General features: G+C 37.6%; 1 protein-coding gene across 1 annotated transcript in view; it reads right to left on the bottom strand.

The window, feature by feature from the left end:
• Positions 1-1254: 1254 nt before the first annotated feature.
• tgfbr3 (transforming growth factor, beta receptor III) overlaps positions 1255-17277 on the bottom strand; it is a 136493-nt gene continuing 120470 nt past the window's right edge. The window contains exons 14-16 of the mRNA XM_051112327.1: positions 16927-17086; positions 10197-10304; positions 1255-4233 (exon numbers count right to left, since the gene is read on the bottom strand). Of these exons, the coding sequence (XP_050968284.1) occupies positions 4115-4233; positions 10197-10304; positions 16927-17086 (387 nt within the window). The 3' untranslated portion in view covers positions 1255-4114. The remainder of the gene's footprint in view (positions 4234-10196; positions 10305-16926; positions 17087-17277) is intronic.

Here is a 17277-nt window from a genome sequence, read left to right as displayed (position 1 = left end):
TTTTTAGTCGGAGTACACAGACGATGAACTTAGACGTGATTCGTAGTAGTGATGGGAAGTTCGGATCATTTTACCGACTCTGACCTTTGAGGCTTGTTCAGCAAAATGAACAAATCTTTTTTCGAGTCATTTCGTTCATTTTAGCAAAATATAATTAAAATGTTAAGTGTTACTTCCCTAACACATCTACTGCTTACACAAACGTTGATCACACTACAAATAAGACAAAACTATAATGCTGTAAGAAACAGAAAATATTATTTGTTTACCTGGGTCTTTAGTCTATGATTAGCTCACCTCACCTCTTACCTGACAAGTTTTCGGGTTTGAGTTGTTCGTTCGTCATGTGACAGCCCCATAAGCTCAACCAATGCAGTGTGAGCCGGAAAAAGAATTGATTAGTTCATCTCTCGAGTCTTCGGGTTCGAAAAACCCAAAGACTCAAAACAGGTGAACTAATTCCAGTAAAGAACCTAATAGGATGTTGCGCATGCGCGACTGAACAAATCACTCCCCGAGACGACTCGTTCTTCCCAAGTCACATTAAAGATTCGTTCAAAATGAAGGAATCATTTAAGAACGACCCATCACTAATTTGTAGCATCATGAACGCGCATCCCAGGGTCACACAAGCTTTTGTGATTAAAAAGTATACAAATTTTTATTTTTCGAAAAAATGACTGATTGTTTCACTAGATAAGCCCCTTCTTCCTTGGCTGGGATCATTTAGAGCCCTTTGAAGTTGCATTTAAACTACATTTTGGAAGTTCAAAATCAGGGCACCAATCAAGTCCATTATATGAAGACAAATCCTAAAATGCTTTCCTCAAAAACCATAATTTCTTCATGACTGAAGACAGAAAGACATGAACATCTTGGATGACAAGCGGGTGAGTACGTTATTTGTAAATTGTTGTTCTGGAAGTGGAGTTCTCCTTTAAATTGTATATGTCGGTATATGCATACAGTATGCACATTTCCATATGTTCAGCAGTGTGGATGGCAGATCTCCACATGGTCTACATCAACTAATTCATTGTCGAACAGTATGGTGACTAAACAATCCTATCACAGGATAACAATACTTTAAACAGACAATCCACATATCAATCAATGTTTTATGGAAACACAAGAATTGAGTGCTAAAAGAAAGTATGTTGTGTAAGAAATATCCTCGTTGACCCTCTCCAGTAAGTGAAAGAAATGTGAGACCCAGTGCATACTTTTAAATGAGCACACACAAACAAACTCCCAAAAGATTACAAGAATTTATTTGGTATATACAAAGCATACATATAGCATGCATATTTACAGCACGTTGTATTTACAAACACTACACTGTTTCACATACCATTGGAGGAACAAAACACAAAAACCGTCACAAATAGTGTGTAGTTTCAGAGCAAGACAGTCTGAATATTTTAAAGTTTGCAAAGTCTGGTGACTGGTGTCAAATCTGTAAGATAAAACATTTGATGTGATATATTTCATGTAACATCAAGCTTTACACAATATGTACAGTAAAATATTCTTGATGACAAGCTAATGAAACTTTATACACACATAGACACACAAATGAGGTAGATAACAACCAGAAAGACAGCACAATCAATTTCATCATTCAACGAACAGGAAAACCACTGTGTCAAACACAGATTTTAAAACAAAGTTTATCACAAGACAAAGCGTTTACTGGAATGAGAAAAAGGCCTTTTGATAAATCCAATAAGGCCTCTACAGCCATTAAATGACCTTTCAGAGATTCAAACTCTGTTAAACATGACAGCATTTTTTAAACATTAACACAATACAAGGATTACGCAAATACTCATCCATTTAAACCCCACAAACTTGGATACATAGCGTTTACAGTGTGAACGAACACACTTAACAGATACTTAAATGGTGAAGAGCTTAAAAGAGAGATAAAACATTTGCATCATCAAAATATATTTTATAATCCAAATACTATAGTGTTCTCATATAAAAGATAGTCGTAAAAATATATATCTATAATAAAACATCTTATTTTATATGATTATGTCAGTGACTGCAGGAATGCAGCTCACCTCAGCATTATGGACTATGTTTAGATTTAGAGAAAACATTATATAGAATGATGTATGCCCACAAAAATTCACAGTATGCAGATAGAATTATAGGGTGGCTCTATGTATATATATATATATATATATATATATGTATCTCTAGAAAAATATATTTACTTTATACACAAATAAATGTTTAGATTCTTACTCTCTTTCCTCTACAGGAGACATTTATACAAGTTTACAATGCAATTAAGGTTTGAAATAAAGTACATTCTATAGGTACAGTCTGTAGCAAGCAATTCACAAACAAAAAAGCAACATTAGATACTAAAAACAAACAACTAGATGCAAGATTTGGCAGATTTCACATCAGTACTTCCCTTCTTGCCTCATTTTATCTCTGAAAATGCGTATACTCAAAGTTAAGGCACTTATAATGTTACGACATTCATGTAAAGGTTTGACGGTGGGATTACGCTGGCTTTGCATTCATACTTTTCTTGCACTTCACAAGTGTAACCGTATGCATGTTTTACACAAAATCCCAAATTGTTAACTTCACATACACAGCAGAAATAATGTTCAAAATGTTTTAAAATGCTGGTTTTGTTTTTAATTTAGTGGTAAGTTAGTACCTGAACATACACAACGCAGGGGCTGCTGTAATATTTAAAGACATGAAGTAAATGCCCATTCTTTGGCATTAGATTATGTACATCTTTTGTGACTAGGGACATCGAATCCTTCTCAATAAATCGCCATCTTGGGATTATAAGGTTCTATCTGCATTCTGATCGGTGTTGAGATATTGAGTTTCAAGTAGTCTATACTGTAGATAGAACCCTTTTTGTTTTCTAAAAAAAGGCCCAAAATGTACACAGCTTACAAACACCACATAATGTAAATAAATTGTCACAGAATAAAAATATATGAATAGCTCAATTTTGACAAAAACATATACAGATAGAATCTTATAACTCCAAGGTGACGAAATGCTTATTTTGATTTTAAATTTGAGGACAAAATATCAAAATGTAACAGTCTGCTGTTTGCTGAAATCATTCGTTTTTATACTAATGTTGAATAAAAATGCCCAGCATTTAAAAATCACATTCTATAAAATCTATAAGTCCATTTTTGACTCATAAAATGCTTATTATCTGCAATTATCTGTACAGAAACTCAAAGTTTTGGGTGGAAAAAACGACTAGACAACTAAAATCTACTACTACTTATTATTGTGTGACTATATTTTAAAAGGCCAATTATGGGAAAGAGCTTGTGCATGTATCTGTAATATCATTCATATTTGCCTTTATGATTTCATTTAAAATTTTAAAATTATCTTCTAAATGTAGAATCTTCTGATAAATATTTGGTTTCAGTTAAAGCTTTTTATGTAGTATTATGTATTTCCACTTTAAATCTCTATGTGTTTCTTACAGTATTCACAGAATATACATTATTTTACAATATTCTAAAAAACTGTGCTAAACATATTGGAAATGCCTATGAAAAAGGCTTTTTACACCATTTACTTTTGGCGTCCGTAGAATGTAGATTTCAGTGAGTGGCATGTGGGTTTTAAAAGTCAAATATTGACTTAATGATATTGATATTGATATTGGCCTATTTACATTAGATTTCTCTTGTCAGATTTGAAATATGTTGATTCGGCAAGGCGCTGATCTTTGTTTAGGTGAAGACAGAGCCTTTGCGTAATCTCGCAGAGCACTAACTGTTCCTCTAGACGGCCTTCATGCCATAAGAACTGGTGTAAACAGCCTTTGTTATTTTCACGCTGATCTCACCCATATAAGGCAAAAACAACACTCTGTTATGGGGTTCAAGAAAAAAACAACATTTCAAAACTCCGGGATCTTGATTTGAATATTTCCCTCACCTCTAAATGTAGCTTTTTTCATCTGGTTGTATATTCAGCTTAAACATTTCAGTTCCAAACTATGAAAATAATAAGGCCTCAGGTTATGCTACGAAATCACATCTTCTTCCACAAATGTACAAAGCTTAATGCCAGTGGAAAGATCATCAGTCCAGCTGTTCTATGCATTACTGCTGCTTGAACACGGCGTGCTCTGTGTGCTGCCAATGCTGTGCGCCGCGCTGCTGTTCTCAGACACCGGCTGGGATTTTGGCACCTGTTGCATCGCTCCTGTGCCACCTGAAGAGGAAGATGGATACAGAAGATGTCACAGGGACACATGGAAAAAGACATAGTGTTCAGATTCATGACATCTAGGAAACAATGACTTGCACGGAATGTGACTTTCTGTGATTCAGGTCTCTTAGAATGTCAAAAGCTGTTAAGGCATGAAAGCATAGAAACCCTTTCAGACGTAGACACAACATTTCTCTTCCATTAAGTGGTTTAGTTGGTGCACTTAGAGTATATTCATTTTGCGCACTGATTAGCATAAAAACTTGATTAGCTTCAGTAGCAGCAGACTGGAAAGTCGGACACAGATGAGAATGCTTGATATGTACAGTATCACCACACCACCATCTTTACTCTTAAAAAATAAGGTTCTTTATCAGCAGCTATGTTCCAAGAACAACTTTTAACATCCATGGGACCCATTGCACAAAAGGTTATTTACAGTGGAAAAAGTTTCACACTAAGAAAAAAAAAATCTTTTAAGAACTGTTAACTGAAGGATTCATTGAGGTATCCAAAATGGATCTTCTATGGTTCTCATATTTTACATATTTTTATTTTTTGTAATTTAACAATTACATTATTATTTATTGATGTAATATTATTTTTAATCTTTGAATCTGTTTAAATCGATTGCACCAAATTATGAGAACCAGCAAATATTCATCCAAATGCCTTAATATACTGTAGTATACCTGTAGTATGCCTTAAATATATTTAGTATACCTTTAAGAAGGTACGAAGATGTTCCTTTAAAGGTGCCTAGGGTGACAAGTTTTATACCCCTAAAGGTATATTATACTATACTATACTATGCTACATAAGTGCTGTTACTCTTACGTAAAGCTGTAGATATAGTATAGTATAGTATAGCATACCTTTAAGAAGGTACAAAGGTGTTCCTTTGAAGGTACTGCCTAGAGTCACAAGCTATTATACCTCTAAAAGTATACTATACCACACTATATTATACTATACTATACTATACTATACTACACAAGTGTTGTTACTCTTAAGTAAAGCTGTAGATACAAATATAGTATAGTATAGTCTAGTCTAGTATACCTTTAAGAAGGTACAAAGGTGTTCCTTTGAAGGTACTACCTAGAGTGATGAGCTATTATACCTCTAAAAGTATACTATACCACACTATACTATACTATACTATACTATACATTTAGGGGTATAATAGCATGTCATCCCAGGCATTGCCTACAAAGGAACACCTTTGAAATGTTTTAAAGGTGTACTATACTGTACTGTACTATACTATACTATACTATACTATACTAGTGTCGTTACTCTTAAGTAAAGCTATACATATAGTATAGTATAGTATAGTATAGTACAGTACAGTACAATATAGTATAGTATAGTATATCTTTAAGAAGGTTCAGGGGTGTTCCTTTTGAATGTACTGCCTAGGGTGACAATCTATTATACCGCAAAATATACACCATATATGGTATGGTATGTACTATACCATACTATACCGTGCAATGCTATACTATGCTACACTATACTATGCTATGCTATAGTATAGTATACTAGTGTTGTTACTCTTAAGTAAAGCTATACATATAGTATAGTATAGTATAGTATAGTATACCTTCAAAGGAACACCTTGGTACCTTCTTTACCACAAAAGGGTTTATAATAGTACCATAAGAGTACATATTACCACCTTAAGTGTATTTATTACTACTCTAAGGTACTAATATTCACACTTTAAGGATAAATAAGGTATAAATGTGTCACTTTGCAGGGTAATGCGACAGTGACAAGCGTTTTTTTTTTTTGTTACAAGTTTCATTTAGTACTATTCATTTAATATTTTATTTATATAATATTTTATATAATTTTACATTTTAAATTTATTTTAATACAATTATTTTTAACAGACTGTAGATTTTACTTATGAGTAACAACACCAGTATAGTATAGTACAGCACCGTATAGTACAGTAAAGTTTATTTTTGCACTTTTTGTAATTCAGTACTATATTATCAAACCTATATAAACTTTCATTTACACTTGCAAAAGTATAAATACAGCATTGGATCACTTGGTCACATATCTTTTGCGTGATTGAAATATTGCCGCTTAAACAAAACACTGTCAACAGTTCTCACATCATCTTTGATTTAAATTTCCACTGGACTTACTTTCTCTAAGGAAACGTGCGATGCTGTATTTGAATTTGGCCAAAAAAGGCATCTAAGGAGGTTGTATACTCAGTTTTGGAACAAGACTTACGTCTGTCTCATTCTTCTCTCTTTGTCTTCACTGATTATTGTTCTAGATGGATATAAACATTCCTCAACCCTGAAGCAGAGCGGCAAGTAAGAATGCATGTAATTCATCTTGTAGAGAGCTTGCGCCTGACAGAGAGTTTTTAATCAAATTCCAGGTTTGCTTTACATACTTGCCATTTGAATAAAACACCAATATTAATAAGCACTCTGCTCTCCTACATTACATACATCTGAAATCTCTCTAAAATGTCTGTAAATAAATTCCACCAACACAACTATTGTAAATAGTAAGTGTGTTTATATATATGCATGTTTTTCTTCTCAGCTCAACTGGACGTGTGTCTGCTTCCCTGTTTTAGGCCCCTCTGCTGCTAATATGTGCCAGAGATGTGCTGCCAAGAGCTCCAGCTAAAAACAGCCTATTTCCTCATCCAGCGCTGTGTACTAGACTCTGAGGCTTATCTACCTCTCCTTTACAACCAATCATCTTGCGAACATACACAGTGACAGCACGCAGACTAACAACATATGTTGGTTATATAATTATTTGAAACACTACCCAAAACAGAGATGCATTTTGTTGTATGTGTGAGAAAGAGTTTAATGGCAGCTTGTTGACCCCTTCCACTCGACTGTGTCATTTCATTGTGTAACTCCCACTCTGTGTGCACAGGGGCAATGTCCTTAACCTATCAGTGTGATCTACGACAGGGATGGTGACAGGAATACAGGAGCTGTTTTCTAACAGACTCCCACAACATTCCACACGTAGCTTTGCCTAAAATAGAAGCATCCGTAATGTATGGAACAATATATGTTTCCCAATTATGAAGTAATAATAATGAACTCATTATACGCATCACTCTTTTAGTGTAAAACATTGGACTTGCATTAAGTGAGAGCAAAATGTTTTACTTTACCATACTATACAATTCTCTACTAAATTACACTACGCTACACTGTACTAGAATATACTGTACTGTACTATACTATATTACACTAAACAGTGCTATACTATACTATATCAAATTACACTGCATTACATTGGATGTGCATTTAAGTGTGAGCTTATTGTTTTACTATACGACACTATACTATTTTACACTACACAGTACTATACTATACTATACTACTTTAAAGGATGTGTATTAAGTGTGAGTTAATTTTATGGTACACCATACTATACCATACTACACAATACTATACTATTTTACACTACACAGTACTATACTACCCTATACTATACTTTATCCATACTATACCATACCACTCCATGCTATACTACTATACTGTACAATACTACACTATACTCTACACTACACTACACAGTACTCTACTCTACTCTACTATATTATATCACACTACTATACATTAAAGGATGTGTATTAAGTGAGTTATTTTGTACTATAGTACACTATACTGTACCATACTATATAATACTATACTGTTTTACACTACACTATACTATACTTCATCCATACTATACCATACCATGCTACACTATACCATACTGTACAAAACTATACTATTTTACACTACACAGTAATGTACTATACTATACTACCTTAAAGGATGTGCATTAAGTGTGAGCTATTTTTTTTTACTATACTACACTACACCGCACTATGCAATACTGTACTATATTACACTACACTATACTATACTAATGTTGTGACTCTTAAGTAACGTATAATTCTGTTAAAAATAATTTTATTAAAAGTTAAATGAAATAAAATACATGAAACAGTGCATGAATAGACAAATTTTTGTATTAACTAAAATTACTCAAAACTGAAAAAAAAAAAACTATTGGCAATGACAAAACCACATAAAATCAGCAAACCTTAAACGAAAACAAAATGAAAATTTAAAATATAAAAATAAAAGCTATTATTACTATTAATAAATAGTATAATGGGGTATAAATACTAATAAAATAGTGCTGTACTACACTACGCTAGGGGTTTTCAATCTGGAGTCTGGTTCAAAAACAAGTGTAAAAACAAATTTTGAATGAAATCTAAATGCATTTAAATTCTTTCAATCATTAGAAGAAATACGCTGTTAATAAACCAAATTAAAGTTAATTATTTCCATATTTTAATCACATTTTGGTTTTAGTACAATGAAAATACAAAAGCCACATATTTAATTTTTTCAATCAACATGTTTTCCTTATGATATCACAATATCTAAATTAGGGATCTTGGCATCAAAATGTCAGTTAACCTTGTACTGCACTTCACTACACAAATGGGACCATTATTTGTCTTTGAACAAGGCGCTGGGGATAAACAGACAATAATTCTGTAGGTCTAACTGACAAAGAGAGAAAGAGGATTTTACCTTTCCTTTCATTTCACCAAAGCCTCTATCTATTTTCCTTCACCCCCATTTTTTATCATTTTTCTTTCATCTGAGTCAATAATTTAGGTTATTCCAAACATGAAAAGCACGTGGGGTTAACGTCAGTATCAAAAAATGATACCATATAGGGCTGTTTTAGTAATATAATTGAATAGTTTACAATACTGTGGTTTGATAGGCCTTTGGCTTGTATAAAGTAATCAGTGCCATTATGAGAAACACATGGCTGGAATGATCAGAGCTTTTTTTTTTTTCCTATTTCAACAATTTACACCTGTTTCTGACAAGAAAAAGTCATGGTTTTGACCTGAAATGAACTTAGGCTAATCAAAGTCAACACTGTTCTGAGATCCACCTGATCTGAGATGCTAGCATAAACAGACAAATAATAATACATTTGTTTTCTGAGGTCACCTGATCTGAGCTCTTCAGTCCCACTTAACAACAGCAAGCAGAAACACAGCTGGATAATGTCATCCCAACTGAAAACCACAGGCGATATTAATAAAAATTACACTGATTTATGTTTTTGAAAAAAATCTGGAGTAAAAATGAAAGCTAATAAAAGCAAAACATGACTCCTTTTATGTCAAGACACGGATATATCCAAGATATACATGTTCTAAAAACCCAAAAATAGATCAAATCCAGAACGGCTTTGATCCGCAGTCAACATACTGATACTCATCGGCCTACACAACTACAGATTCTGGAACAGCGTGCCGAACGGGACTCCCTTCGATTATGTGCCATGAAAAGGTTGCAGGTCATCGGCATTGAGGACAGAAACCTAGCGGGAATGCCAAAGACTAGCGGAAATGCCAAAGGGCGGAAATGGGTGCTAAGAAAGCGCATGCGCTTCCTCTGGAGGTCAACAGAGGTCGTCGGCCTGGCGACAACAGGGCAATGCAAGGAGGAGGGGAGGGTGAATCTTGGCATTCAGAGGGAGGATTGTATATGTATTTTCCTGTGAGGCCTGGAGACACCCTCACAGCGAAGAGGGGGAATTCCAGTCCCCCTCGGGCTATTGTACCCAAAATACTGCCGACCATCCAGCAGTCCCCCCCCCCATGCCTGTAAGAACGGAAAAGACAGATGCGCTTCTGCTGACGAACGGGATATATTTACGAGCTTGGAGTCAATATGTTATTGTTAACATATCACTGTGGCTAAGAGAACTGGCAAGCCCTTCCGATTATCAAAAATGAGCATGTTTCCTTTCTTATTTTGACAATGTGATAAACGACACAATGCATAACTCTCAGTACTAATTAGTGTGATGCAGGGAATGAGAACAAAGGTCAAATGAGTTCAAGGCTGTGATGTAAATATGTAGTATTTTCTCACCTGTATGTGAGTAGATGAACCATAGAGCACCAGTCAGAAGGGCTCCAATCACAAAAGCAGCAAAAGCGATGCCCACCACAGTTGGGGTGTCCAAGACATATATAACGCCTGCAAGAAAAATGTTAATAAATATATTAAACTATGTCTGTTAAGCATGAAGCAGTTAAAATTTCTCACTCTGTGTTCGAGGTCTCAGTACTACTTGGTAAATATTTGGTACATCGCTGTTAGGAGTGCTTCAAATGGGAAAATTTAAAGGAATAGTTCACTCAAAAATGAAAATTCTGTCATTAATTACTCGCCCTCATGTCGTTCCAAACCTGTAAGACTTTCGTTTATCTTCGGTATACAAATTAAGATATTTTTGATTAAATCCAAGAGCTTTCTGACCCTGTACAGACATCAATGCAACTAGGGCCAGAAAGGTATTAAGGACATCAAAAATATCTTAATTTGCATTCCGAAGATGAATGAAGGCCTTACGGATTTCGAATGACTTACCGTAAATTTTTACCGTAAATTTAACTGGATATTTTTACAGCACAGTGAACTGTATGGTTCTTTTATTTTTTTACAAGAAACATTTCACTTCTAATGTCTGTGTTTTATCTCAGGATAGCGTGCATGATATGGTTCATGATGTTAACATGCTGTGAGGTGCAAGTGTTTGGTGACCACGTAATGTATAAAGTAAAAGCACATGCTTGGAATGGGATTTGCAGTGGCATTCGTGAGCAAGCCAAGCATCTCCTTGGATTCGTGCCATAGACCGAATGACTTTCAGTGCTCTAATTAGCTCTAATGATCACTGATCACACAGCACAATAGACCCTATGTGGCCGCCAGCTTCATAGCCTGTCTGGTCCAACGCCAAAATCCCAGGCACAATAGAGGCTATTCTCAGAAAGAGCACCTTCAAATTTTCATCCCTTCTGACAAACTGATGACAGACTATTGCTGGAGCGTTCTGTTACAACAAGAGCGAGTGCTATGCAACAGCTCCCACCTTGTGCTTCATCCTTTACCCCGAATCACCACCACAAACGTCTACTATATCATATCAGTGGAGGGCAGCTAAAAAATATAAAGCTTGCCATCAACACCTCCGTCTATATATATGTTTTTTGAGGCCTGGGCAAAAATGAGAGTATTAAAATAAAATACACTACCATTTAAAAGTTTGGGATTGGTACTTGTTCTAAAATGTCATACAGATTTGCAATGCAAGTGATAACTAAATTTTCATTTTTGGGTGAACTATCCCTTTAAGCAAGGCTAAAAATCAATAATAAAGTAAAATCTCACAGTGCACTGTATTTATGGCTTACAAGAGGAAGCAAAACAGAACAGAGAACAAAAGCTTGTATGTTTAGAGGATTCCTGAGAGAAGCTATGTCAGCTCAAAGCTCAGAGCCAGGGATGTGGTTTACTCTGCCGCTGCCATAAGTTTGGCTGAGCTACTCCACCCACAATTCCTGTAAAGTATCTCAGAGGGAAGTAAATGAACTAGCCCTAATGACTTGGACTACATTTCTATATAGTCACCACCGCCCAAGATCTCATCCCGGGTGTCAGAACATATTTGTGCTGTTCTTTACTTCGCCCCTTTTTGGGGCTAGCTGGGTTTCAGAAAGGAAGTAAACTTGAGCGCAAGAACAATAATATTGTGTGTATTTCTTGGACAAAGATGGGACAAACTTCAACACGATGATGTGTTTGCCTGATTCAGCAGTGTAGAGCAAAGAAGTTCTAGAAGTAAAAATCCCATTTATTTCATTCATAGAGAAATGCGGTTTTAGCAAAAAATACAATACCAGTCAAAAGTTTTAAGATTTTCAATGTTTTTGAAAGAAGTTTCTTCTACTCATGAAGCTTGCATTTATTTCCGAAGTACAGCAGAAGCAGTATGTCAGAGTTCTGTGTGCCATTTGGACTGTTTATGTTTGTTTTTCCCATTGTGCCCATATTTGGTTCTTCCTGTCCTCATTTTGTCCTGATTAGTTTATTTACTACACCTGTCTGTGTCTTAATCACCACCCTTTATAAGTCTGCTTGTGATTTGAGTTTGCTGTCGGTCCTTGACGTTATTTGGATGTGTGTGGATTATCGTTCTGTTCCTGCCTGTTCCTACTAAGAGTTATATTAAATTGTTATTTGTATCGTATCTCGTCTCTCGACTCATCTATCCAGCACGTACCGTGACAGAAGGACCGACCCTACAGTTTATCCCCGGCGTTTCCCTGCTTTATTTTTTCCATTTTTTTTTCTCAGTGTTTGTTTTTTTGTTTTTCGTTATGGATAACCCTGCTGTCCTCCTCCTTCTCCTGGAGCAGGGGAATCGCTCTCTCGTGGACCACACTAGAGACTTTGTCCACCTCGTACCACTCACACACTTCCCGGACAGCAGCCTTTGCACATTTTACCGTGCAGGACTGAACATCGCCACGAAAGCGCAGCTGTCCGGGGAGGGTCCACGAGAGAGCTTCGCCGACTACATGGAGTGGGTGCTGGTGTCCTGTAGATCTTCGTTGACCGCGGAGGATGACACCAGCCCCACTCAAGACCCAGAGCCCAGCCAACCAGCACCCCGACACGCGGAGTTTGAGCCCGAGCCCACCGCGGATGACGAGCCAGAGCCACGAGCGACAGAGCTAAAGATCGCCACAGAGCCAGAGCCCTACACATCCGATCAGGTGCGAGAGCCGGCTACATCTACCATGACGGGGGAGTGCAAGATGGAGCGTGTGAGGGCTATGGAGAGCCCTGCCCACTGCACCACTGCTGGGGGTGAGCTGGATGATAACTCTGGGGACTTGATTGACTTTTCTACGGAAGATCTAGAGGATAACTCTGGGGACTTGATTGACTTTTCTACGGAAGATCTAGAGAATAACTCTGGGGATTTAATAGACTTCTTTACAGAAGTATCTACCTGTCTCGTTATGCCTGCCTGTATGGAATCCCCACCCACCCTCCCTCTTCTGCCTATGTCAACATCTGTCTGCTCACCGCTGTCCCCTGACAGCCCCTCTGCTCACCCTCAGCCCACCACCTGTGCAGTGGGTGCGCCGCGGGTCTGCCAGCTTCCATCGGCGTCAGGGCTGGAGGATCCCTCATCTCCGCCTCCAGCCTCAGAGTCCAGAACTCCGCCTCAGCCCTCCGACCCTGCGGCTTCACCACGGCTCTCAGCGCCCTCGTCTCCATCGTCGCCCATCGGTCCACCAGCTCCACCGGGCTCCCTCGTCTTTCCGGCTCCGCCCTGGTCGGTCGTCGGCCCTTCATCACCTCAGGACTCTGTTCCTACGGCTGCGCCTCGTCACTCCGTCCCACCGGCTCTGTGGACCTCCTTCCTCCCTCTGGCACAGCCTCCATCCTCTGTCGCTCCGGCTCCGCCGCGGACCTTCGGATCTCCGCCTACGCCTCGGTCGCCAGAGCCTAGGGCTCCGCCTTGGCCCTCCGGATCCTCGGTGTCGCCCTGGATCTTCGGCTCTCCGCCTCGGGCTCCTCCGCCAGCTCCTCCGCCAGCGGCTCCGCCTCCGTCGGTCGCCCCCCTGGAGTCGTCAGCCTTTTCTCCACCATGGCTCCTCCCTCCGTCGGCTCCACCGTGGGTCGTCATGATGGCTGTGGTCTGGGTCTCGCATGGCTCCTCCTGCTCCGGGTCCCTCCTGAGTTCTCCCTGGCTCCTCCCTCCGTCGTCACCACCCTGGACTTTGTTTATTGTCCTCCTCCCGGAAGACCGTCCGCCACCAGAGCCTCCTCCCACAATGACTTTATTATTTTCACTCCCTTTCCACGCCGCGAGGTCGCGCCTTCCGGGAGGGGGGGAGTAATGTCAGAGTTCTGTGTGCCATTTGGACTGTTTATGTTTGTTTTTCCCATTGTGCCCATATTTGGTTCTTCCTGTCCTCATTTTGTCCTGATTAGTTTATTTACTACACCTGTCTGTGTCTTAATCACCACCCTTTATAAGTCTGCTTGTGATTTGAGTTTGCTGTCGGTCCTTGACGTTATTTGGATGTGTGTGGATTATCGTTCTGTTCCTGCCTGTTCCTACTAAGAGTTATATTAAATTGTTATTTGTATCGTATCTCGTCTCTCGACTCATCTATCCAGCACGTACCGTGACACAGTAACATTTTAAAATATATGTACTATTTAAAATCACAGTTTCCTACATGAATATATTTTAAAATGTAATTTATTCCTGTGATTTCAAAGCTGAATTTTTAGCATCATTTCTCTATTCACATGATCCTTCAGCAATCATTCTAATATTCTGTTTTGCTGCTCAAAAAAAACATTTATTATTATTATGCTGAAAACAGCTGAGTAGAATTTTTTCAGGTTTCCTTGATGAATAGAAAGTTAGAAGAACAGCGTTTATCTGAAATAGAAACCTTTGAAACATTATAAACTCTGTATATCTAATAAAAAAGTCTTTATCATCCTTTTTGATCAGTTTAAAGCATTTAAACAAACTTTAAATTGATGATTAATTTCTATAATTTCTCCCACCCCCCCTCCAAGCTTTTGAATGGCATTGTGTATAATATTACAAAAGCTTTTTATTTCAGATAAATGCTTTGAATCTTTCTATTCATCAAAGTATCCTGAAAAAAAAAAAACTGTTTTAAATATTATTAATAATAATAAAAAAAAATTCTTGAACAACAAATCAGCATAGAATGATTTCTGAAGGATCATGTGACACTGAAGACTGGAGTAATGATGCTGAAAATGTAGCTTTGATCACAGGAAAACATTTAATTTTAAAATATTTTTAAAAATATTTCACAATATTATTGCTTTTGCTGTATTCTAGATCAAATAAATGCAGGTTGGTGAGCAGAAGAAAAACTTCTTTAAAAACCATTAAAAATCTTACTGTTCAAAAACTTTTGACTGGTAGTGTAAATCTTTAAAGACAGCTATTAGGTGGTGGTTTATAATTTCATAGTTGGAATCTAACCACACAGACAATCCAAAAAGTCACTGGATTACGTCATTCATAATGCTTTGTGGAATAAGGTGTTCTTGCCTCATAAAGAGATTAAGTACAGAAAGATCCAAATCACTTTTTCCCACATCAAGTTTTTTAGTGCTGTATTATTGAACTTTCTTTTTTCATAAGGTTTTGAAATACACTTTTGAATTTTTGAATGCATTTTGTAAGAGTCAGTGCTAGTTCCTGGAAGTCAGAACCAGTCCGCAGATTTTGGGCTGTGTATAATGGCCACAACCTGACGGATTAAACCTGTCCAGATGGTAACAGAAGATAACAATCATGTAGTTTGAGCCGATTTTCTAACACATATTGTTTTAATATCAAACATCGCCTAGTAAAGTTTCAACTTGGGGTTGAATACCAGCACACCAAATTCAAATTAAGACATTTACAACAGTCTAATTTAAGTTTGTACCTCTGCTTTAGACCACAAGGGTAGGGAATTATTGCTTTCTGATCATAAATCTGTTTTCGGATAGCAACGTTTTGTTCTGCTGTGTTTTTCTCAAAGCATGGCACTCCCACAAACTGCCCTCTTTGATTTGTAGATTAAGCCAAATATTTTGGGATCCTGTCCAGAGCGGTGCTTTGAGCCTTTTTGAGAGGTTGTTTTTTTGCCATGTCTGTACAAGAGTCGTCTTTGTGTTTGAAAAGAGACGCAAAGCCTGTTTTCATTACTTTTATGGCATATCTGTGTTTACCTAATCCACACCAGGGAAAATAAGCCTGGCATTGGCAACATTCACATACAATCTGGATTCACTCCCGATTTCCTAGGTATGTGTCATCTGTTTGCTATGGATCTTTGATTTGGTTTCCACTCAGAAACAACTAAACCAACATGACTTGAATTGACTTGGGCCAATAAAATCCCAGCTTGCATCCTTCAGGAGTGGCAATCATCTCCCTAATCAAGTGTGACTAATAGACACATGCTCCATTTGCTACAAGCAGTACAGCAACATTGTGTTATATAACCGGAATGATTTTCATTAAGGCTGCGAGTCAGTAAAGTTGATTCACTCTAACCACAATAGGTGCAAAAGTGCCAAGAGGATGCAGGGAAGAGAACAAATCAGCCATGGTCAAATTAAATTTCTTTGTGAAACGTTTAGACACCACCCTGCCGTCTTCTAGTATGCCACAAAGTTTATCAATAGCAAATGTACTCTGCCATAAAGGAGACTGCAGATATGCAGCGCATAAAAGCCCTTTTCTTTATCACTTGCAAGTTTTTTTCTTATCCTTCTCTCCCTCTCTCTGTATGGGAAAGGGAGGCCTTAAAGAATGTTTAAGTGAAAACAAATGCTATCCAGAATTGGAAAGCTGGTCTTTTTTCTCTCCTCTAATGCATCTATGAGTTCATTGTCCCACATCCTTAATGAACCACATATACTTTCAAACCAAACCACATTAAATGCACAATAAACAGACAGATGCAAATACACATCGCCACATATTAAAAGACTCCAGATGGGAGTAATGCACCACAGAGAGAGAGAAGACAGGAACTCTGAGGCCTGTGATCTGTGAGTGACTGACACATATACAACTTCAGATGCACACATTCTCCCATGAAGCTTCATATACGCCATGTTCTTTAAAATATCTGAGCTTTAAAAAATAAAACGGCTTCTTCTACAAGACTGAAATGACTTGAGTCATGGCTTTAAATGTATTTTTCAAAGGACTGATTTTTGTGGATTTTTTAAATGCAATATTTACCTGGATGTCGAGGACTAGGTGGCTCCACAGGGACGTTAGCTGTGACAGGTGTGTTGTCGGAGATGACCACCATTGGCTTGGTGATGGTCTTGGTGTTCATCATCATTTGAAGGATGTTGTCCACACTGAGGGAAGTGCAGGCTTCATCTGGTAACATACACTACAAAGAGACAAGCAGAAACGTTAGAACAAGATCCAGGTGTAATCTTTGGCATATGGGCACCACAATCTTCAAAGAACATCATGAACCTTACTCATGAGATAAAGGGCTTACTATGATAAACAGACTTACAACTGCACTTCCTTTAATATGAAGAGAGGCCAGATTTTGGAGTCTGTTGCAACTTGGCT

This window comes from Labeo rohita, chromosome 6 (genome assembly GCF_022985175.1).
Source record: "Labeo rohita strain BAU-BD-2019 chromosome 6, IGBB_LRoh.1.0, whole genome shotgun sequence".
In the NCBI taxonomy this organism is placed as follows: Eukaryota; Metazoa; Chordata; class Actinopteri; order Cypriniformes; family Cyprinidae; genus Labeo; species Labeo rohita.
This window is presented reverse-complemented; position numbering and strand designations above follow the sequence as displayed.